The sequence below is a fragment of the Blennius ocellaris genome (genome assembly GCF_963422515.1).
Source record: "Blennius ocellaris genome assembly, chromosome: 21".
NCBI classification, from domain to species: Eukaryota; Metazoa; Chordata; class Actinopteri; order Blenniiformes; family Blenniidae; genus Blennius; species Blennius ocellaris.
Window position 1 is genome coordinate 7,147,570 of NC_137670.1, and position 25,349 is coordinate 7,172,918.

General features: G+C 42.5%; 1 protein-coding gene across 1 annotated transcript in view; it reads left to right on the forward strand.

Moving 5' to 3' along the window:
• LOC308145452 (shisa family member 6) overlaps nucleotides 1-25,349 on the forward strand; it is a gene marked incomplete at both ends in the record, with an annotated part of 85,029 nt that overhangs the window by 50,752 nt on the left and 8,928 nt on the right. Inside the window, 2 exons of the mRNA XM_080516904.1 lie at nucleotides 10,063-10,101; nucleotides 24,723-24,785. Of these exons, the coding sequence (XP_080373030.1) occupies nucleotides 10,063-10,101; nucleotides 24,723-24,785 (102 nt within the window). The remainder of the gene's footprint in view (nucleotides 1-10,062; nucleotides 10,102-24,722; nucleotides 24,786-25,349) is intronic.

A 25,349-nucleotide genomic window follows, 5' to 3' on the forward strand; every position in this document is an offset into this window, starting at 1 on the left:
ATGCAGTTCACTACAAAAGTAAGAATGTCCCTTGAAGCAACTGTACAACAATGTACAAGCAAGCATCAAACATCAGATGAAGCGCTCGTCCCATCAAGTCATATTAAGAAAAATTCCAAAAAGCCATATATCTAAGAAATTATTTATACTCCTTATTGCCCTCAACTTAAATGAGTTTGACTCCTCTGAGTTAAGAGGATCCATTCACTCCATCCCACTAGGAACACAGAGGAAACCAGTGACTCTGCTCCGGCTCAGGTAATCGAGAAGGTGGTCTTTCATTCCCAAGGTTGGTGGTTAATTCTCATCTGCATCTATTTGTCCAACTTGTCTTGGGCAGACTGTTGAAATGCTTTTCATACAAAGGACACTGATTGCTAAAGCTGCAAAAAATATGCTTTACTTTTAAATAAATCCACTCTTCCAACCAATGCAGAAACACGACATATATATGCTCGAGCATGTTCTAACTTGAAGAAACCCACAGCTCTAATGTTGTTCAGGTGTAATGACATGTCAATCCAACAAACAGTGATTTGCCTTTGGTCAAAATCCCAATACTCTATCATTATGCTCAAGGGTGTGGTTTTTCCTTTTTCTTTTTTGCCTGCACTGAGGTGTTGGATGTCTTTGCCATCATGGTAGCTTATTGCAGGCGCGGATAAAGAGCCTCATTAATTCTACTTTATTAAATATAAAGGAGACGACTTTCACAGGCACTTGAATGTGGTTTTGTTTGAACTGACTCGAGAAAAAAAAAAAAGGTCTCAAAGAGAAAGGGATTTACTTCCCTGTGAGATCCAATCATGATAAAACATTAAAATGCCCTCATATAGCGCCATAAAGCTCTTCCCGAGCTTACCCCCACCCCACCTAGGTCCCTCCGGTCGGATCCAGGCAGCCCATGAAATTAATCACAATTGCCGTGATCAGTGCAGCTGATGTGACCGGTGGCACTTTTTTCTGAAATGTTAATAAAGCCATATTGCACAGGCACACTATTCTCAGCAGGAAGCCCGTAGCCCGTGGCTGCTCACTAAATCTCAATGACTTCATTAACTCATTACTATGAGTCACGGGCGCACGGTGCCAACAGCAATTAAAACACGACAGAGAAGAGCAGTGTCCTTGGGCCACTGTTCCGCTCACGAGGCCGCTACGCTTTACTAGATTTAGCAGGATGATTGACATATCAATAGGTGTCGGGGTGGATTAAACGGCCTCAGTCAATATTCAGATTTGTCTCGCTCTCACCTCGCGCCGCCAGTGGATTGTGCACACCTCGTCAAGTGCTGTCGGCTTTGCAGCCCCAGGCTGATGCTCGGATCTGTGTGGACACGTCGTGCCATTCCCGGGAATCCCACAATCCCACCTCTGTAGCATTTCCCCTTGGATGTTTCACTGATAGTTAAATAAATAAATTAATAGACTGAACTGATTTGAGGTCGGGGCAATAGAGTAGATTTTGTGCTCAGTATCTTACCCTGAGGCCATATCAACAAATGGACGGGGTGAAGTTTGTGGAATGAACCACCGACTTTGTAATTGGAAGATGACATATACCGACCAGAGAAACTGCCAAACCAATACTCCCCATGTTGTTAAATTCCATTCCAATGCATACGGCGGCCAAAGTACCTGTGGTTTTCCCAAAAGCCACAGTTGTTCCAACAGCCTGAAATGGTCCAATATCCACAGTCATTCCACACAGTTCCTACAGCGTCATCTCAATGTCCACATACTCACATTTGTCCCAATAACCACAGTCGTCCCAACTGCCACAGATGTCCCTGTAGCTACAGTTGCCCTAATACACAGTCACTCCAGCAGCCACAGTCCTCCCAATAGTGAAAATTGATTTGGCTTCACAAAACTATCAAAAGGCCAATCAAATTCCTCGAGAGTACAAAAGGTTCAGGAAAAATATCGACTCCAAATCAGTTTATTTTCACACTAATCTTTTGCCATTTTTATTCCACATTCAACCAGCAGGCCAGAGGAGACGGGAAGAAATTTGCAACTTTCAATGAATATGTCAAGGCTTTAATTTGACTCTCTTCTCTGTCTTTTGTAGAAACACATTTCTATTCATGAAGCCAATCCTCCGTAGTCATGACACTGCATACTTATGTTTCCTTTGTAAAAACTCGGGCAAAAATGGTAATTAAATTGCAACAGTGGGCTTCTGTCCCTTATACAGACTTAAAGAAGCCTTTATCTTAGCAAATGACTGGCAGTTGATTATGAAAAAGCCGGCAATCCTTTTTCTCGCCTCGCTGCATCCCCCCACCTCGCTCTCTCCTGCGCAAAGGCAATCCACCCACACCTTCTGCTTTCGTACGCACCATTGTAACAGCTCCATTGTTAATGAGTTTAGAATTAAATGGCTGTAATGAGTGAGGACGGGAGCCCCTGCTTAGAGTGATTGCACTGTTGAATTGGGGGGGGGGGGTAATGCATGGATGTGCAGGTATCTGGGTCTCTGCCAGAAGCATAAAGTGTTGGGTTTTCTTTTTCTCCCTTCCGGTCTGGTCACGGTTCACTGATCATTTCTGCTATGCAGCCCAACATCAGGTGTATTCCTGTGGTCATTCATCTACCTTGGAGGATTGGATTTTATTGTGAGTTTTGATGGAAGGCAGGCATCAGCTGCTAAAGCTGTGGCCTCAGTCAAGTGGGAGTATTGGGTGCTACCCAAACTCATCCATTACACTCTGAAGTAGTCCTGCCAGCTCATTCAGAAACATTTACTGCCATTAAAACATTGTAGATACAAGGGGAACCTGATAACCTTTTCTCATTTTCTGACAAATATATAATGGAACTGAGTTGGGTATTCATCTTACATATTGCAAAGATGTTTTAAAATTCTAGTGCATACTTAGCATCTTGACGATCGTCTGAGGATAAAGCACGTTATCCTAAACAATGTTTTGATGTTTTTATAAGAATGCAGAATGCTTTTCAACAATTTGAATGAGTCATAAAAAACCACACACTACATTGGTGCCAATGCTTATGATGTTCTTGTCTAGATAATGAGAAATTGAGGACAACAATGGCTTTGCTAGATGCATCCATACTGTTGTTTTGTGACGTTATGATTAAAGAATTACATTCTCAAGGTGAAGTCAGAAAAGGAGGCAACAAGATACGCAGAAGTGATGCATCTTTTCCTGTTATCATTTGAAGTAGGGCCAGACAATTGCAGTGAAACATGCAGAAATGTTGAGTATTGTGATGGAAATATGACATTGCATTTCTCTTTTAGGACCAAATTTCACCTAAATACAACTGCACCAAGGATTTATTTTGATCATATACCGTAATGTTAAAAGTCTGAAATCAGAAGTGGGAATTTCCCAACAGGTAATCGAGTTCAGAACTCAATGAACGCCAATGTTAAATTCACTAATGCCAAACAAGACTTTGAACCAAACATGTTCTGTATCTCTTCACTTTTTAGTGAATTATCTCTAAATTTTGGGGGCTCCATTTGTTGAGAATTTAGGAAATGGGAAATGGGACTTTCCCCTGCTGTGGCTGCAATCCAGCGAAGTATCTCAGGACTGAAGCAAAGGTCACTCTCGCCTGTTTAAAACCATACTTGGTGGTTTACAGCGCTGACCGGAGCCGAGTATTAAGCGCAGCGTCGTAGCCAGGCGGGATTTTGGAGGCTTCATTTGCGTGTCTCCACTTCTTCTCTTCCCCTTTCTGTCCTGCAGCATAATTCTCTAAAATGAGCTTGTGGACAGGAGATGAGATATGATTCTTGGAATTAAAACAGCATTTTCTACTTTGATCATGCAGCAGTCTGTGAAGCACTGAAATAAGACTCTCCCCTTCTTTATCGAATCTGCGCTCTCACTCTCCCTCTCTTAATCTTTCCCTTGCTTGCTCGCCCTGCTCTATTTGAGCTTGGGGGATTGCTGTATGAGATGGAGAGTTAATGAAGAAACCGTTTTCCCCTCTTTCTTTCTCTCTTCTACCCCTGCAAGAAGACTGGTAAACTCTGGCAACTTTGTACTCTGCTTTTGTTAATCGCATCACGATCGGCTTTCATGCTTTACAATCCCAACCCCTGAACCAGTTAAGCATGAATATTTAACGTCGTTATTTTCCAGCCCTTGAGAATACGTCTGGAAGAGAAACGAGAGCAGAAGCTGCGACGTAAATGAATCACCGCTATTGTCTGCCTCTCAAGTTGGCCGAAGAGCTTCGATCTTCATCTGTGCACGGCAATCCCATCAACATCACCCCCGCCCCACCACTTCTATTCATTTCTCCATCTTGTTTCACATGGCGGCGGCTCTTTCTCACCCGCGCACCCGCAAGTGGCCTCGATCCTCATAAACTGCAAGTGAGATACAACATTGTCAAAAAGCCATTTAAGATCCTATCGTCTAATACGGAGGCTGACGTGGGCCGGGAGCTGGCAGCGTGGGTTATGTAAGCAGCTTTCTGAGGGACTGATAGCAATCCAACACACCCAGCGGGGGGGGGGGGGGGGGGGGGGGGGGGGGGGGGTATGCGTGTGTGTGCGCGCATGTGTCAGGGGTGGGGGGAAGGAAGTGTGTGTGTGTGTGCGTGCCAAATCACACATTCAGTGCGCCACATAATATTGCACCCAGTGTTTTGCCACAGGTACAGAAAGATTCGCTCCTTCGTGCCAATTGATTTGTTAATATGCTAATGCAGCGTGATTAGTCGAGCGCGGAGCCGAGCGTGTCTTCGCTCAGTGAGGTGTTGATTGAAAGAAATCAACAACCAGGGCGGCAGATGAGAAAGACGTGCACATTTTGGAAATCAGAACTCGCACTCCTGTACTGTAATTACATCCTTAAGTTGTTCTTTTTTTTATTTATTTTTTTAAACATATTTGATTTTCATCAACATTTGCCAACATCCTGCAGGAACCAGGAAGGCCAAGTGAAAATGATGCTAAACTTTTGCATTTCGGGTGTCTGTTTACATGACAACACTGGTCAGAGCCACCGAAAGTGCAACTTTTTGGAAAAGGCTTCCAAAGTGGAACTTTTTCAAAATACTTTTCAACAGACAGACAGAAATACAGACTTATTAGTCAGTATATGTTCATATAATGAAAGTACCGGTGTTGCTCCATTTGTGCATCAATAAAAAGAAGTAGTAAATAGTTTCCTGGGACTTGGTAGGTTTGAGGTTGAGAGTTACTGTAATTAATTGACAATTTTTGTCGGTCCAATCCTTTTCTGTCTTTCTATCCCCTAACCCCAACTGAAACTGCAGGAAGTCTAAACCTCTGAGTCTGGTTCTGCGGGTTTCTTCCTGTTAAGTGGGAATTTTTCCTTCCCACTTTCAGGTCTAATTGTTGGGGTTTTTTTTATGTAGAAGTGCCTTGAAATTATTGTACTGTATTTGTCGCTAGGGAAATGGAATTTAATTGAATGTTTGTTTTCTTGTGTCTGGTTGAAAGTCCAACAATGTCGTGGTATCTTTCAGTGGTTGGTAATTGATTGGGGCGTGTGAGGGGTGGTATCTTGTCACTGCTAATTGTGCTGGCAGATCTTTTGTTTGGCATCTGGCTGTAGGTACTATTTGCACTTGGTGGTTGTTGTGTGATATCTTATTTCAAGTGCCAGGTGTATATTGAGTGTCATCCTGTTGTAGAATACGTTGTGAGACATGTTGCAGCAAATAATATTTGTTAATTCTGGACATTATCTTGTCTTGAGATTGTAACACCTGCAGACAACACTATAAGGGCACACTCCATCTGGTGTTGAGGTGTAAGTCGAAGTGAATGCTACTTACAAAAATAATATTTTGAAATAGGTGCCACTTATATTGGAGTCATCATGCATTATATTTTTCTTATAGAAGGTCCTTGTTAGTGGTCTTACATTCCCACCAACAGCAGATGGGAAACCTTTGATTTTAGACTCAGACTGGTGTGTATGGAACTTCAGAGTTCTGATCTGTAAAGCAGTAAAGCTGTATCTGCTGCAGTCAACGCCAGCCCTAAAACCAAGTGTTTGCTTATTACAATGATCCATTTGCAGCAATGAATTAATGAATGGGTAATTGGAGTTTGGCTTCAGCTCCCAGGCGGCACCAACACCATTAGGTAACATTTTTTATGAGATGTTACATACATTAGATTGGGTGTTAATATGTACTGGAAGTCTTGCAGTCATAAAAGAACATTTAGCATTATTGCAACGTACATCACAGCATGGCAGGAGCCTCTGGAGACAGTACTACCATCCTGGAGCCTCAATGTCAATGAAATGCTTGTTCTTATTAATGAAGCTCACAGTGCTGATTGGTTTCAGCCAGAAATATTTACCTCCATGTACATTTTAAATGAGATACTCCTCCATAGGGATCAAAACTGCACAGTTCAGCCAGTCCCGGCTCTTATTTTCTCCTCACCTTGGGTTTGTGTTTATTGCAAACACATGACACGTTTTCGGCTGACATTTGAGTCCACATCATTGATTTTGGGCAGATAGCTCCAGCTGGTGTGTCAAGGCCTGTCGGGGTAGGGGTGGCTGGAAATTGCAGCGGAGCTCTTGCAGAGCAAGTTTACCTTGGCCTGAACAATCAGAGCAAACATTGTTAAGCATCGACAGTGGGCATGCTGGCGAGCACATTTTGATGCGGTGAGGAGGTCTCCTTCGACCACCCACCGCTCCCAAAACCTTGCACTCGCCTCTGTCTTTTCCCCCTTGAGTGCTTCTGCATCGGAGGGTGAGGGATTTCTGCCGGATTGAGCAGGCATGACTCCTGCTGAGTGAATGTAGGTGTAGCAAGTGAACTTGACTGTAAAAACACAGTCCTATTCCAATTAAGGAGCAAAACTGACACTGTTTACGGTTGAGCTGCCAGCTGCATTTATGTTATTTGTTACCCTGCTTTAAAGGCCTCATTCTTCTGAATTCCATACCTGCACTGACAGTCGGTTTTAAGCCTTTTGATTTATCTTCTCTGCCTGCGCCACGAGAAAATTGCACGTCAAGATAACTGACTGTGTTACAGGACAATGAAATGACTGTTTGTTCGCGCAATGCAGAGAAACGGTGAACCTTCGTGTTGCCCCCCTTAAGTTCCTGTTGACTGGAAACGCCACTGCATAATGTTGAGTCATGAGAAATGTAACTAATGCTCAGGCATCAAGGTTCCTTGTCACATTTTGCTTCCAAATAACCAAGCAGGCCGGGGAAAAAAAACTGAACGAGCGCGAATGTATCAGCTTAGTCTTTTCGCAGCTCTTACAGCAGGGTCACAAAGAGATGAATTACCTGCATTACCTCAGCCAAAGCTAAAGGAATTCATTCTGCTGCTGCAGAAGCTGCAGGTTTACAGGAGTCCAATTTTCCCAGGCGTTGAACTGATGTCTTTGGGTTCGCCGTGTTCCAACCCTGCATTGTGCTCATTATCCACCTTTTGACCAGCTGTTAGGAATCTTCTGCGTTCCGGTGCATTCCCTGGAGAGAAAAACCCTCCGTAGCCATCAATATGTCAGCTGTGCATTACATATCTGAGAGATTTACCAGCCCATCGATACACTATTGACCAGACCACCACTCAAGGTCATCAAATCGGAATCTACAGTAACTCTGCTTAACATGTTGCAGGTATTTAGTTGGTGGCCTTCCTCTGCGGGTGCAGTGAGGCACGGACCACCCCGCCTCGAGAGGTCAACACTACCATGATTAATCTACAGAGGGGTTTCACAAGCTCCCGATCAATACCAGTGTGCCGCAGCTTGAGGCTGCTCATAGTAAAAACAAGATCTGCTATTCAAAATCCCGCAGTCATCCCATCTCATTCTGGCATTTCACGTCGTTTGGTATCAAGCCTTCATCAGACAGATGTTTGCTTTAATTAGCTCGAGTTTTTAGAAAAATATGAGCTCATTATTTACATCAGCTGCAGGCAGCAATGAATCAGAGTCTTACTATTCTTTTCAGAAGACAGTTTTAAGGATTACATCCAACTTAATACGAATAATCAGTCAAAACATGGTATAAAGAGCAATAGATAATGACATGTCGCATTAAATCTAATTAATAGTCATAATAAATCACTACATGGGACAGTTTAATGTGAAAATGGTTGTATAGGATGATTAAGCAGATTTTACTATATTTACATGTCTTTTGAATTCTAATGGACAATGTCATAAGAATGGCAGGACAAAGGAGAAACTGATTCTATGTGGCATATCAGTCTTCAAAGGTGAGTAGGAAATAAAAATGTTTTCAAAAGAGAGAGTTTTGTCATGTTAGTACCCCAATTTATGACATTATTACAAAAGACAACAATGTGATCATCATACAGAGGAATTGTATATTAGCCAGTATGGCAAACATACATTTCCTAAGTTTCAATTAATTTTCAATGAATTTTCTAAGTTATTTTTGTTAACTTAGAAAATAGTTTACAAAAAAAAAATTAAAAGTGGTTTTCATAAAATGGCCACATTATAACATAACCTTTTCTTTCTACAATATAAAAAAAAAAAAAAAAAAAAAAAAGGTAACAGGTTGGTCGACTGATCGATAAACGCAATTGCTAGCATTAGCCAAACCTGTGATGTTAAAGGTTTGCTATTTTAATAACCTCCCGTCTACTGCTAAACAACAATGTCTCCAGAGTGTCATAACTCCCAGTCGATATTCTCCTGAGACTTGGTAGTTTTATAGTTGACTGTCACTGTAATAGCAATCCAACTTTGTCTTCTATCGATACAAATGTCCAGATACTCGCCATGTATAGAGTGTATTGTTCTCTGTTCACATGTCACCCACTAGTGGCCAGAGATGAAAACAACATAGTTTGCATCATTCCTGCCATTTCGAACATCGTTGTCAAAACTTTGCAGACTAAATGCAATATTCATGTCGTCATGAGTTCATCAATTAATTTCTGTCACGAAAACTCGTTGGTCTCCTTGCACATTACAGGCACCACAGGTCATTCCAGGGCTATTTGCCTCTTACCTTTATCCCCCAAAACACCCAATGTTCTATTTCTTATTTTTTTTAAACTTGCATAGTTCTCTTGAAACGAGAAATCAATACTCCAATTTCTTGTTTGGATGAGAAGAGCTTTACTGGATTAAGCAAGGGATACAGGAGAGAAAAGCAGGGTGCACTCCCGTGGATAGAATACAGCAGTCTGAAGGGTGCGTGCACTGTGTGTGTGTGTGTGTGTGTGCGCATCTTAGCATTTCAGCATCGAGACGTGCTATTTGCATTCCTCTCTCGGGGGGGGGGGGGGGGGGGATTACATGTAAATCTCAGTTATCAGTGCAATTGTGTGGGGAGAGAAACCTTGCTAATTTGCGCTCTTCAGCGCGAGTCTTCAGTGCGAGCAACACAATCCTGTGGAAGTTCATTTCAGTCGGGAGAGGTTGCGGGTCAGAGCTAGAGCGCGAGTCACCGCCGAGGCCATAGCCGCACGCTGCTGCGTGGGAGGTGGCCTGCGATGAGAAGCTGATGGTAAATCGATGGTGATGGATCAAAGTGCCGCATGGCTGGAGTCCCGTGGTGTCGGGTGCGCAGGGAACAACGGTGACTTTTACACCTCCTCCCCTTTTTCTCATTATCCTCTCCTCCTCTCTTCCTACCCCAATCCACTCGTTTCATCTCTGAAACCCGGGCTTCTCTCCGTCGTCTCCCGACACCCAACGCCATGCTTTACCTATACATGTGAAAGTGCGTGAACCAATGGGGGCACTAATGCTGTGTGTCAGGTGCATCAGCAAATTGTTTCATATTCCCTGCAGCCTTGTGCACGACGTGTGTCCACATATGTGGTCGCCATCCGCATTCGAAAGCTGTTGTCACTTTTGTTATTGAGTGCAAAGAAAAGAAAAAAACAAAACAAAAACTTATTTTCATATAAATTGACAATTTCGTTTCTAAACAAGTCTGATGTTGTGATTGTAACCATATCCCTGCTTTACAATGCAAAAACAGTAACTGCTGCTTGTTGAGTGTGATTGCATTTTCTGTTACATTATCGCTTTGCGGAGCACCATCTAATAAATAACCACTTGGTTCTGTTTTCTAGGAGAAACACATTGGCCGGTCCGCTCCCAGAGTCACCATGGTAGGGATGGCTGTTCTTTGTTTAAAGGGTCAAAGTTGCCTCTAACCACTTCTTTATGATTTCTTGGATCTTTGCCTAAATAACTTGTGAACTGATCGGTAGCGCTAACATGTGGAAAGATAAAGTGTTTGGAGGCAGCTTATACCTGAAGTGTTCATAGTAGTGCAGTGCCTTACCGTTGATCTATCACACCTAACCTGTGTATTCTCCCCTCGATGTTTAGCCTCGACTGTCTGTGATGACTGCAGTGTGGTTCATGTCTGGTTATAGGGGTGGAACGGTACGCAAAAATCATCAGGCTGGTTTTAAAAAAACTAAAAAGTTAAGATTGAATCCACCAGTGCCTGCTGTCCAAAAATAACAGGGTTCGTACTTTCTTGTCGCAGTCAATCAGTGAAATATGGGCCAGAGCCGGTTTACTTCTGGCTCAGTTCTGGCAAAGACTAAAAAGACAGACCCACACTGTTATTGGCCCCATGGGACACTCTCTGGGCCAAATATGAGCTGTACAATTTTCACTAACAGGATAGTGTAGCTTAGCGTGAAGCCTGGAAACAGGAAGGAACAGCTTGCCTGGATAGCCTATAGCTTTACGTAAAGACCCGAGATGATGCTCAGCAAGCTGGCTACCATCTTGTATTCTTCGTTTAAGCTGTAAAACATATGAAAAGTGACTATTTTCTTCTGTTGGACTAATAACCAACAGCAGGAGAAACTTCAGTGTAAGTTGTCAGATTACCAGGAAACTTAAATCTTGGTCTATTTTCCAGCAAGAAAATAATAAAATAGATCATAAATAGCTCATCAACACTCTTAAACTCTGTAATGAATGCTTTCCTCAATCTGTAGCACAGCAAAGCTTGAGCTCCTTCAACAAAGAGACTGTTCTCTGTGTGGCAGAAGCATTGATGACGGATTGAGACGTTCCTCCTCTGACAGCTCTGGGAGATAATTCAACTAGTCTTCCAGGATTAGGAACAGATATGAGAGGGGACATGTAAACTCAGTCTTGATGGGTTCGTTGTGCCTTTGTCAAGCCAGAATCTCTCACAAGTTTGGCCTGAGCCTGGTTCAGTTTAAAAACCAACTCAAACAGTTGGAACTAATTAAGGCTTTCATTCGTGCTGGATTTGGCTGATTCTTTATCTTAATCGTCAGAATCCATGTACCGCAACACCCCTACGTGGTTCTGCCACGAGAAAGATTTCAACGACACTGCAGTTTTTGTGTTAAACTAAAAAAGTGTTTGAGAGATGAAAAAAAAAAAAAAAAAAAAGATGTTTGTAAAGAAGAACATTGTGTACCTCCTGATGTTTGTTGCTGCTGGCCCACATTGTATTCTGTATTTCTTCCACTGTGTTGTGCCTTAAAACCCAAACTGGTCTCATTTCACTCAACACCTACCCTTTGAAAAATGTACGTTTTGAACTGTTTGACCTTTCTCTGTGTCGTCCTCTTTGCTCAACTGAATGTGCTAACCTCAGTGGTGTACGTGCTCTTCGACTGTTGTCCGTCTCGGTGGAGAGGAGGGCTGGTCTATAAAGGCGCGGATAAAGGCAGTTTTGATGATGTTACTTCTTTTATTTTAAGAAGACATCAGAAAAATCTGTGCTTATCCGTGCTTACAATATACGTACCCTCCTCTTCTTCCTCTACCTCTTCCTCGCCCTCCACCTCCTCTCAAAGGGAAGTCTGCTTTCCAACAGCCTGCACATGGAGTCGGTTGGTATGTCAATGAACCGTCGACAAGAAGAGGAATTGCTTTTCTGTTGTTTTGTTTTTGTTCCGTTTTTTTTTTTTTTTTCCTCTTTACTCCTGCAATGTGACATGAAAATGCCATGCTGTTTGATTTTCAGGAAAAGATTACCTTTAAAGCCGGCGGGTTTCCTCGGCTCTGTACCGAGAGAACAAGAGTGAAAACCAGTCGAGTTCTGTAGGAGCTTCAGCGAGCACTACTTCAATAAAATGGGATCTCTTATTGCCTTTTAGCGTGCGGGGTCGCCGCAGCCCTCAGCGGGTTCACTGTCTATCACATTTCAAAATGAACTAGATATGAAGTCCATCTCGACCCCTTGCCCTTCCCAGTCCCTGCTGAGACCATCACAGCACATTTGTCAAGCAGGAGAGGCAGTGACATGTCAAGTAACTACTTGGCCTTTGGTATCTTGGGGGTGATTGTGAGTTATGAGATAAAGAGAGATACTTACCAGCAGTGTGGATAGAAAGAGTCTGGACTGGGATTATATTGCATTTGGAAGAACATGGGAACTTTTCTGTCGGCGGCTCGAGCGACTCATTATCCGTGAACACATAATATCGGAGGATTTTGGAGCAGCTATTAATTTTCAGCAATTCGAAACACCTGCTAATTCATTTTCAGTCATTAGCAGACAGGAGATGTAGATCATCCGACAAGTGCTACGTCGAGTCCCAGGTTTAAAGATACAGAAACCATCTCGTCCTTCATTAATGTAACTTTAATTGAGCGATTTCCTTTCCAGTGTTCGGTTATTATGCTTGACTGTTGGTTGTTGCTCAAACCCTCTTGGTCTTCCATGGGACGTGGTCAACCACAATTAGTTAAAAATTAAATCGATAAATGGTGGGCGCTGAATGGAAGTAATGGATGCTCAAGCAATCAGAAGAGTAAAGATCCACAGGGTTCATTACAGAACTGTGAAAAGTACAAAAACACCATAGCAGACCGCCACAGTTTAAGTGACGACTGGTAAACGAGGCTGCTTCTTATTCTATGTGGTGCACCTTGGATAATTGCAGAAATAATAAGGTTTAATGACCGTGTACAAGGTATAACGTGCACAAAAAGCATGTGCTTGCGCTTCAAGCTGCAAACACTTTACTTGCACAGTGTGACTTAAAGGCTAACAGCATTGCATACCTGCCTTTGCTTGAGTTTTGCTTTCAAATTAATGAAAATTGCACACTTATGTCTTTATACTCACCTAATTTTCTGAGATGAGTTTGTCAGCAGATGTTAAACATATCAACTATACCTTCAGTACAAGGTGCACCAAATTAACTGTTCCAAATGGAACTATTTACAATTATGTCTGATATCGTTTCTCCGTTGTTCATGTCAATGGAGGAATGACGTTAAAGTGGTTGAGACTCATTTAACAGCAAGGAGAGAGCTTTTCTGTGTGAAGTGTCCATTATATAACTTCCTACCATAATCTAAAATAATGCTTTTTGGGGAAACTCTTGATGACTCTAAGGCCCTATTTACACAACTTTTCAAGTGAAAATGCATTGTTTTGGTGTTTTCGCTGCAGAAAAGTTTTGCGTTTCCATGACAAAGGTTTGAAAACAATGTACATGGAGACAGCAGATACACTGAAAACATTACAGTTAGCAAGTTGGACCACGAGTGGGTGCTGTTGTTTGTTTTTGTAATGAAACCACACACATGCAGAGAACAATACACTATACTTGTCCTGTAAAGGGGCCTCAGAAGCTGTTGGAATAAAAGTTTGTCCTTTTGTGTTAGTGTGACTATAAATGCATGCAATTGTCTCTCTCTGTTTGTCCCGTGATTGAGTGGCATCCTGCCTTGAGCTGCGGTTAGCTGGGACCAGTCCAGGGACACTCAATCAGACGAAGCAAGACAAAGGTGGATGGATGTACTTGTCCAGGGTGTGCCCTGCTATTTGCCCAAAGTTAGCTTTGATGACATCCAGAAGTCTAACTACATCTTACTGATCTCAAGTCTGCTTATCTAGCCACTAGGAGACCATTGAATAGAAGATAAGTGCAAATTTAAAAAAAATAAAAAATGCATGCCATTTGTTTTTTGGATAATTTTGTTTCAGCACAATTTGCAGGGCCTTTTTATTCTTGGTCTAGTTTTTTGAAAGCTCTGTAAATTCCAGCTGCATTTGAATGAGCGCTTGGCTCAAATGTGACAGCCACGTAAACAAGCCGACACATTAGCCCCATCAACTTTTTTGAGCCCCGATTACCAAACTCAACAAAAGGGAATGGATGAAGCTGTGGTAGGAAAACACGATTTGATCTGGTGATGGAGGAAATTCCTTTCTTCAACTAGTCAACATATCAATAGCGGAGATGGCTGATAAGATGGCCCATGTCGCTTACATCAAGCCTTGTAGCGCTGGCAGAAAGCCAGCACACAACCCCATGCTGCTGTGAGGACGAGGAATTTAAGCAGCTGTGTTTGACATCCGAACACTGTTGATTTCCATAAAGACTGTCTCATTTTTCCTCACAAACAAACATGACGCTACAAGCAGCCGATGCTGCGTTACAGTAGACTCTGTTTGTCCCCGTCTCTGCAATCCCCTCCGGTTCCTTCTGGCATTGTTAACGCTCCTCTTCAGATAAAGTTGGCGCCTCTTCCGTTGTTGGCTCTTCTGGACTTTTACTTTAAGATATAGGTTAAGCCTTTTTTGTCAGTCAAAATCCCCCAGATTAAGTCCAAACTCTTGAGTCACAGTCGCCACACAGTTTAAGAATGAGCAGTGGAGCTAAAATTAGCAGAAGTAGAAGTGCTATAAATATAACTTATAAGCATTATCACCAGTGCTGCAATTGGGTCAGAGTTAAGCCGCCTTCCTCTGCCAGGGAAATCAATGAGGAGGTAGGAGCGACTTCTATCCAGGGGCCTCAAGCTTTGTCCCCTACTAACCGAGTGAAGTGGGGCTATTATGGCAGTTAACATTTAGCGATTAAATGTGAACACTCTTTGTCAGTTGTTAAATGTCAAGCCCGTGGTGGCTTTTCCCTTCTCTTTTTTCCCCCCTGTCTGCTTCCTTTCTGTGGCGAGAGGAGGGCAGGGATGCGGCGCGCTGTCAGCCGAGACGACTGTAGACGTACCTGTCACACACACACACACACACACACACACACACACACACACACACACACACACACACACACACACACACACACACACACACACACACACACACACACACACACACACACACACACACACACACACACACACACACACACACACTTGGAAAGTGCAATCCGAGAGATGCCCCCATCCCCCAACCCCACCAGCAGCACCACCAGCAGCAGCACCAGCACCACCAGCAGCAGCACCAGCAAACTCCCACCTCCTCTGGGCCTTTCATAATTCCAGTGGCTCCACTTGGCAGGACTAATGGGATGGCAGGGCTGTTGGTTTTAGAGAAGGATGTCATGAGGAGAGTGGAGCAGAGAGCAGGGGATGGCTCTCTAATAGATCTCTGGGTGGGGGGGTCAGAGTGTGTGTGTGTGTGTGTGTGTGTGTGGGGGGGGGTGGCTTGTGATCACTGGCCCATGTTGCCATTTCTCTCCTCTTTTCATCTCTCCCCCCTTTTTCATACTTTCACCACTCTCTTATCTGTTTTCTGTCTCACTTCATCCCATGTCCACTGCATTTCTCTCCCCCAGGCCGCGCACCCCCAACCCCCCCACAACCCCTCCACCACCCCCTCCTCCCACCCTGTGTGTTGTCAAGAGCCACCAACCCTTTGGGGGTTTCTATTAAGCTGCGGCTGACTGTCCGTGTCGTCAGTGTTTTGATGGTCCATGCAAGATGATTTCCACTGCATCAGCTCAGTTTTTGCTTTGGCTTACATCTTCTGCATATAAATATATATATCTATATATAGAGATCTAAATCAAGAAAAGCTGGTAAATTAAACTCAGAGGGCGTAAACTACAAATATCTTGTAAATTGCATACTCACAATAAAATATTACACATTGAGTTGAAGGTTTTGTGGGTGAACAGCTCAGGATGACATTGTGAGAAGACAGGATTTTTCAAATGAGGGTATGGTATACATTAACACAGGGGTGTCGAACACGTTTTAGTAAAGTCTCTTATAGCTATTGCAGTATGGGTGTTTCATAAACTCAGCCTGGCATCATTGTTCTGTGGCTAATGCTGGACCATCAAAATGCTGCCATGGAAACGTGGAACCTTTCTAAAACAAAAACTACACATTTTCACTTGTAATCTTGCTGTATTCAAGATCTTTGAACAATCAGAATCAGTCACACATAATGTTAGTAGAACATAAACTATCCTTTAAAAAAAAAGATGTTTCTTCTTCAGGTTTTTAATGATGAGCCTGAAGGTTTTCAAACTTAAAAGTGACTATTTGAGCAAATTGTGCGTCACGCTTCTCTGAGTGACAATTGTAAACAAGACTCCTTTGGTATCTGCAGTTGGTGTTGGTAGTGATCTTTATTTTTTGTGATTTTGTGGAACACAAAAAGCCCAGATACTCTTTCTCTAAACTGCCTGGAGAAGCTTTGCCCACTTGAATCACTGACAGGTGAACTGTGACAGATTCAGATCTTGAGGTCGGTGTAGACCTATAGCTCCAGGTAATCCATTAAGACTTGCACATATATACTGTATGTGTGCTCTACTCTGTAGAGCCAGATCGACCATAACCTGGTCAAAAACTGCTGAGGGATAAAATTCAATGTGAATTTTTAAAAAGACCAAAGCACGTCACACTGCATAGCTTTAAAAATTGTCAGGGCGGCTGTGACTCTGTTAGGGTTAACCCTCCAAGCCCCTTGCAAGGAACCCACATCCATTGGTTTAAATAATTCCCCTTTGGGATTATTAATGTATTTCTATCCTATTCATAAACATGCCTGTATTCCTTTGGTTTCTGGTCACATCAGGTACTGAAAAAAGAAGCTGCATCCAAGTTAATTATCTAAAATATTGGAAATACTTCAGGCACAATTTGATACTGGAAAACAATAAATAAATGAGGCAGCACTGATCAGTTTTCTTGTTGTGCCCAAACAAAATGGTGCTGCCATAAACGCTCTACCCTGGAAAAACAATTCAATTTGTTGGCACTGAAAGCAGAAAAAAAAAAAAAAAAAAAAGGTGTTTCATTACCTGCTACTTCCGGATATGGTCATACAAGCATATCTGCTCTTGAAAATAGACATTTTGAACTATTTAAAACATCTGTGTCACAGTTTAATCAATGTAAATTAAGGCTCTAACAGATTTTCAATGCAGCGTTGACAGAAGCCAAAGTGATTTTAGCCCGGCTGGTCATCAGAGGGGAAACGATCAATTCACATCCATATAATTGATGGGACTGCACACCAAATCCAAAATGTTCTACATTCCTTTAAACTTTGTATTATGAATTGGTTTATTTGTCTTGATTAGGTATCATCAAGCAAACTGCCACACAGAGTTTCACTTGAATCACAGTTTAAGTTAACTACAGCGTTGATTGAATTCACGAATGTCGTCTTAGGATCCTTCAATCCGTCATGAAGGATTGCACTTTTCTGAGTGGCTTTGCATTCAGCTGGTGTGTCTGAGTGTCCCCGGGGTTTTATTTCGTGGGTGCGTCAGACATTAGGAGGCCGACCTCTGGAGGCTGCACAGTTGTTCCAGCAAACGCTCCCATGACCTTGTTTGTTTGTGAGCTATTTTCCTCCCCTTTCATTCCCTCACACAGATGACTGTTTGGCGGCACTCCACTCGGCTCCTCTCTTCTCTGAGCACAACTTCAAACTATTCATAGAAATGCAAGAGACTGTGGCCAAATACAGCGAGCGAAGCAGAGAAGTGACTGGACATGGTGACGCGGCTGTTCGGCCGCTGGACAGAATGCAGATCCTCAACAAAAAGAAAAAAAAAATCAATGATCCCACCGTTTCCGCAATCCCTCACTAGTATGTGACCGCAATCGATTGCACAAACGCTTGTTTAACCTTGGCGGGGGATTCAGGGTGTCCTGTGGTGGGCTGTGGTCCGTGTGCCTTCTCTTAACTCCAGCAGCGGGCTTCACGTAGATGCGACGCTTTGCAAGTGCGATGTGAAACAAAATGCCACGCCAAATGTCAGCTTACTGAGTCACTTGTGAAGCCATCTGGATGCTATTATGCAAACTCGCCAAGGAGGTATTCTCCGGAGATTGCTTACAGTACAAGTGAAAAAGGGAAATTTAATGTGAGTAATTGTCTCGTGGCGGCGACTGGATCCAGGCTCTGGTCTCCGCAGCCCACTAAGTCCCATATATCTGTACGCGGTTGATTCAGCCGTTAAATCCGACTGACACCATCTGACAAACACACAGCTGCGTCATCAACATGCTGACAGCAAAACAGCCATTTAGCAATTTAAATTGGGACCCTTTTAAACCCAACAAACCGGAGAGCACGTCAATCACAAATAATCAACCCACTGCATGATTAGACAGCAGTTGTGCCTTTGGATCTGTTTTAATATGCTGCTTTAAAGAGATGCGGTGACTAATGGACAGCGGTGGATCCAGAAGGTCTTGCCCTCCACTTTAAGCCCGCTTAATCGTTGACAAAAAGGTTCTTCGGGCTGTTTCATGGTAGCAGCCCCACGTGGAGGTGGGCATCAGCGCAAAAGGGCCTGAAGGGAGAGGACGAGGCGTGGGGTGGGGTGTTCCAGGCTGATAAGCAGCCTTCAGGTCCTGAGAGTTTTCGGGGGTGGGAAGGTGCTAACTGTGCCGGGACTTTCCTTTGAATGCAGTTAATTGGTCCCCAGACGAAGGAGAGATCACTGAACATGGCTGTCCGGGCGGCTCTTAATGAGCTCCAAGTCCTCTGCTTCTTCTCAGCGGGTCGTTGGGTTCGGCTCGTCTCCGCGGACCCCTCATGCCGGGTTTTCAGTAGAAATCACCAGATTGAGACAGAACTTGGAAGAAAATTGCATGGTATTGATCCAAGCCTCAGGTTCTCCAACTACAGTATACTTAAAAGTGAAAGACAGGGGAGCTGTGTTGGATTTTAAAAAAAACATAACTGTTATGGGTTAACCTGTCAGTATGTCCCATTTTATTGCAGCACTTTTCTTTTGGTGAAGTCGAGAAGTCGAACATTTCAGGATTGGCGACTAATCTCGTGGCAGAATGCACTGAAGCGACAAAGCAGTTTGTTTTCACTATATACATGCTGATCGTACATGCTGATCAGGACATCTGCAGTCATCTGTGGGTAAATAAGCCACTTGCTAATAGCTATAGAACAATAAAGCTCTTGTCTCGAAGTTAGCAAAGTGAATTAACGCTTGAAATATATCAGCATAAGAAATGACCAATAATACTTTTATTTTCATTTTGTGAAATTCCACACCAGCAACTTTTCATGAATCAGTCTCTTCGCACAGTCTGTTAGTCCTCTATGTGAAACCTGCCTAAGGCTTCCATCTTTCCTCCGATTGGCCGGCCTCCAAGAAAGCTTTCCCTCAAGCAGTGCTGGGATTTAACACTAAGCTGGCTGCACAGCGCTATAGCAACAGCATTCTCACCTCAAAATGAGGATCACATGTTGGAATTTGGGGCCTTTCTGTGTGGCGTTTGCATGTTTTCTCTGAATGTGTCTGCGTTTCTCTCCAGTTGCTCTGGTTTAGTGTGTGAGTCACCCAATCCTACAATAAATTAGTTTTTTTTGTACGGGCAGGCCCATATAGATGCAGGAATGTTACATTTTTTTCTTTTTCATTTAGTTTAATTCAAGTTAATTTATGCCAGCCAGATAGAATCAGTGATACCACCGACTCTATTAAAGATTTTTTGAAAAAGCAGCTAAGATGCTGTTATGCAGAGGAGATGAACGTTAGTAGCGTTAAACAGCCTGATTACACTTTTATCACCACTGAGGGATTTGCCAGACCCCGGACACTTTGTTTTACTATTCTCCATTAATTACCTTTACATTATCACAGGACCATTAAAACACAAGACAGGGTGAGATAGTCTAATGGTAAGTAACAAAGAAATATACTCCACAAAAGTAACAAGGTCAGCTGATGTTTTAAAACATCAATACACACAAAAACCTTGGTATCAATTATATTGAATTGCAGGTTTAGAAAATCACATTTTCTATGACAAACTAATCTTTGACTGTTCATGTAATTTATTTTCAAGGGTTTTTAAGTGTACTAATCTTTCTGATTTTATAAAAATTTTTGGACGTGCAGTTTTTTGTTTTTCTTTTCATTTGCCATTTATTGGTTTGCAATGTGCCTGGACGAGGGATAGACCAATGAATACTAACCTTTAGCTACTTGTCGATACCGAGTACCAATATAAGTACTTAGTAAATGCCATTAAGTCAAATTTATACTCCATATGCAAACAAAACGCAACTGCATTGCTGCAAACCAGCGTTTCTGTCATTTCGATTGGAAATGGACATAATTTCATTTTCAAAGCACCACCATGTCAGTGCAAAATTGTTCTGAAACCAAAATGCAAAAATGATGCACTTTCGCTAGGAACGTGTAAACAGGGCCTTACAATCATTTTACACTTTCTAAATGTATCCAGAAAAAAAAAAAAGACTAAAATGAGTGGCTGCTAATATACATCAATACACCAGGATGAAGCCTGAATATTCTACTTAATGTTGTTTTTCGTCCCACAGAAAATCACAAAACGTGGTTAAAGAAATGAATTGTCTAATTTCAAAAGTTTTGCTTCAACTCAGCATCGTGGTGATGGAGTGTCATTGTTCAGCGCATCCAACTTGATTAAACAACCGTATTTGCTGTCAAAATCTGTCTCCTATAGACCCTCAAATGAGACTTGGATGGATCAGACATGCTCGGTTTAGCATCAAGTTGACATCTAGTGTTTATTTGTTTTTCTCTGTGTTGTCTCTGTGCTCTACCTGGCGAGATAAAAACGTCCATGCTAAGCTGATTCACGTACTGATGTTCAACAGTTGGCTAATTTAACAAATGATTGATTATTAGCAAAGATAAATAAGTAACGACCTTCAAAATCATGAGTTGTGTGCAGCTTGTGCATCGGGAGTAAATGACTGTTGTTGCACTGCGAATGGAAAGTAAACTGACGTGAATCTACATCACAGCGCCGTTCATTTAATACATTCGCAGAAACAGTCGGGCGTATTTGAATTTGCCCCTCTGAATAATCTTTTTGCTGTGAGAGTCACAGTTAAGCATCGCTGTGCAAAATTTAAAAAAAAAAAAGGAAAGAAAGGAAAGGAAAGGAAAGAGAGCCAGTGGAGGAGCTCACAGGCGACACGTCCCATCTATCTCCATAGCTCGAGCAAATATTGAAACCCATGATGTGAGAGCGCCGGGCCTCGCGCTCCTCCTTCACTTCTGTGACAGATGTAAATGGATGTTTCAGCAGTTGGCTCTAATGCATTTTTAAACAGGCACAGCAGCAGACAGCAAATGAACGTGTCGCGACGGCACGTTCCCTACGACAGGGTCTCCATCTACCCACCCTCCCCCTTCCCGACAAACAGAGGACCGCGCGCTTCCGCACACTGCTGAGAATAGCTGTCATTCATCAACTTTCTCACCACAATGGGCTCAGTAAAGGTCCCATCTTTCAAGCGAAGCACCTCTGCGGCGCCGCGCCGCCGCATCACGTTCCCTGTCATCCGCTCAACAGCTCCGGCACAGCAGGACAGATAGACGGCCGGGTGAAGCTTGTTCACTCTCCGGGCTGGAAATTAAAATGACTTTGCTCTCTCGGATGACAACAGGGATGGCTGTTAGCGCAGATTAAACCCTCCTCGTGCATACAGAGAGATATGGCGCTGTGACCAGAATGGAGGAACTCTTCTCAATCAGATCTCTCATTTTGCCACAAATATAGACTTTACATGTTCTCACAATCCAAAGATGTCAAAATTTGCGTTATTTGTAGTCAGAATCAATGTGTGTTCATGTAAACTGGAAAAAAGGTTATTAGGATTATTAAGAGTATTCCATTTTCTTTCGATATTCCAGCATTTTCAGTATCAATCTTTGTACTCACAAGCCAAACATGCTTGTTAGGTAATTTGAAGTATTCTAAACCTGAATCAGAACCTTGACCCGGACCAGTTATGGCACCAATCAGAGCTCCATCTTTCTCATGGTGGCATGTTGGTCTTTCTGAGTGTAGTTTGTACTGTATGCATTCCATACATGCACGGGTTTACTTTGACTTCCTCCAATAATCCAAAGATAAAATGGTGGTGTGTCTCACCATGTTTGATACCGTGATGGATCGACGAGCTGTTTGGGGATTACCCCGACCTTCACCAAATGTCATCTGAAATAAGGTCCAGTTCCAATCACCCCTATCTGGACAACAAGACTGATGAATTGAATTGATTCACTGGCAGAAGTGGTTACACTTTTCAACGGTTTCTGTGTAAATGTCACATGGAAACCAAAAAGAACACAAATTTCAGACGTGTTCGAATAACTAGTCAAATATGTTCTTTTGCTCATCTTTTTGAACCATTTTTGTCACGACCAATAAACACCATTTACGACTTATACCATCGCCAACATTTGAATTTTAACTGTTTCCACCCGTTTCCAGCAATCCATCAGAGAACATCCAGGCACTTCACTTGTTTTCTTCTCCTATGACTAAGATGATCTTAACATTTGTTGCAAGAAAAAAAAAAAAAAACATTTGTTGCGTGACATTTGTACCGCATGAAATTTGTACTTTAGCTGTATTTGTGAGTTTGCCAAAAATAGTCTGACTCATATTCCTGGGCTTGATACCTACACTGTATTTTGCAAGTAAGTAAAAAACAACCAAACAAAACACGTGTGAACAGTGATGAAGACAGAGATTTATTATACTCCAGTTGTCTCTTATGTGCAATTTTTTTTCAGTCTGATGTGGATGTCTACTCATGTGGAAATGTGGAAAAATAAGTTGAGGACTCACGGGTTGAATGTAAAATTGAGTGTGGCTGGTAGATGTCAATGCGATCATGCAGCTTTAGAACCGTTCAGACTGCACAACACGTTATTGCGAGATACACTCTGTTAGATGGCTCCAGTGAGATCTTCTGTCTCGATCATTGTCAAGCTGCAAGGTCTCAGTGTGAAAATATATCAGCTCCCCTGAGATGCCCTCTACTCTTGTATACCTGCGGTTTTAAGTGGTTGGTTTGAAGATGTTGTGAAGGTCTGAAAATTGCCTTTGATCGCCATGGTTGTGCGCTTGTAAAACTGTTAAAAGTGCATCTGAAGCAATTAATTATTTTTTTTCTCCGAGCACAGTCCATCTGGTATGTCATGGAAAAAGCTATTGTCTGACAACAAGGGAAGGTCTAGAATCAAAGAAAGAGGTCTTTCAGTCTCTGTCCATCAATCTTGAGCTTTCCAATCAATACACGACAGGCAGAAATGCGTATGTCTGTGAGTGAAAGCAGAGTTCTTATCACCCCGCTATGTAGCTGTGCAGCCAACTCTCAAGATGCACTGACCTCAGGTTTCACATGTTTTTCTCCAAGACTTCCCACATTGCTCTCAAGGCCACTACACACTGCAATTTTCACAAAATTCTGACAGTGTCAGGTATTTGGGGAGATCGTGACTGCTGCTGCAATCCACATCAACTAACCAACCAATAGAAATGCAGTATGAAAGGACAGATCAGCATGACACTGGTGCCAAATGGCTAAAGATGCTTTGTGGCTTTGCGACTACAAGGCATGAACATTCAAAATGCAAGCAATGGATGGTTTCCTAGGTGTCCTCTGGCTTCCAGAAAGTGTCTTTGACGTGATCAAGTTGCAGTTAAACCTCGGTTTTCAATGTGAGGAAAACTGCAGAGATTACCAAAAAGGCAGGTCAACACACTAATCCTCAATATGACTTTTTCCGATATTAATCAATTTCTTTATTTCATCACGTGAACAAAATTTAAAATGGCAGTGTGAGCTGATCTGAAGCCACAGATATCCAAGCAAGCTGGCCAATGGACATCAAGCTGCAGTGAGCACAGAATGTGAATAGACTTACTATAGACAAGGTCTATTGATGCTAATGCATATTTCGCCTGATAAACACAAGTTAAATAAATGCAATAATGACATTATTTGAGAAATTGATTGTACATAGTGGAGCTGCATGCATCACAGCCTTTTCAAATATTGCTAGTAAATATCTGCAAAAAGGTGGAGCTTTTGAAGAATCTACTGCACCCTACCGACTGTGCTGTGTGTATGTGTGTGTCTGCACTCTTGTTCCCTTTCATCTGCCACTTGCTGGCCACTCCACATTTGATCCGTGTTTCGTAACGACGAATGCACGGATTCATGAAGTCTCTGTGTCTTTACTCTTAAATAATACAATTTCCAAAGAATAAGAGTGCCTTCGTGTTCCAGGCCAGGACGTGATGAATAATACATGCCGGCCCTGTTTCAGAAACTCTTTCTCTTCTCTAAATGTTTCTACTGTAGCTTCTGACTTTCCTGGATTCTCTTTGATGTAAACATGTTTTCTGGGGTAATGCTGAGGTCACAGTGGGCTCCACTCGGCGCTCACTCATCTCTCATCTCTCTTTATGTTCATTTTTCTCATCTGAAAAAATTAAAGGGATATTTCACCCACTTAGTAGGCTTCCCTGGAGCCAAATGTTGGTGATGTGGTGCTTAGACTTGTTTACACAATAGAACTCAGTTTCAGAACATTAATCTAAACTTTGTGAATCTGACCACTCAGTGCTACCAAAAGACATTTCCACTCTTTAACTGTCGTCTTCCATTGCCAGGAGTGTGTATTTGAGCTAAAACTGAGCACTCGTTTTGGACACTGAACGAAACTTTCACTGCTTTTTGTCATTGCAGGTACCCATCAGCACAACTATAACCATGTGGCTCTAGGTAGCCCCACACGCACACCTAAGAATGGTAAGAGAAAAGTGGCCAGAGAAAGGAACACGAGTATTTTCAGTTTGTGTTAGGTGTAATCCAGACTTTTACATGACGTAGGCATGTAAACATTTCTTGAGTCATTCAATTCATTCAGCCATTGAAGGTTAACATAGTTTTTCGTTGAAAGTATTACAACTTGTATTTATAGACCCACAGTTTTCTATGAGTGAGATTTTATGAGTCTTTACTTTTATGTAAAGGGAACAATATATTGACCGAGGACCCACTTATTGCTTTGTGGAGTTTGTCTATAGCGAACATCCACCAAACCAAAGTACCAAAACCGATCGCCATAATCCGGCACCCCTCTGACAAATTATTTATCCTTCACATTGTGGAAGCTGTTTGTTCACACTAGTTCTGGTGTAGGGAGTGAAGACAGGCCCGGGGTCGCAGACTGGCAGATGTGTGAGGAGTTGCATAAGGATGTGAGGTGGAGAGAGAGGAAAGACAGCTGAGATAAAAGGAAATAAAAAGAGGCCACGAGCTTGAATATTCACTGCCGTCTGTGCTTAGCAAATCACTCTGATCCAGTCATCG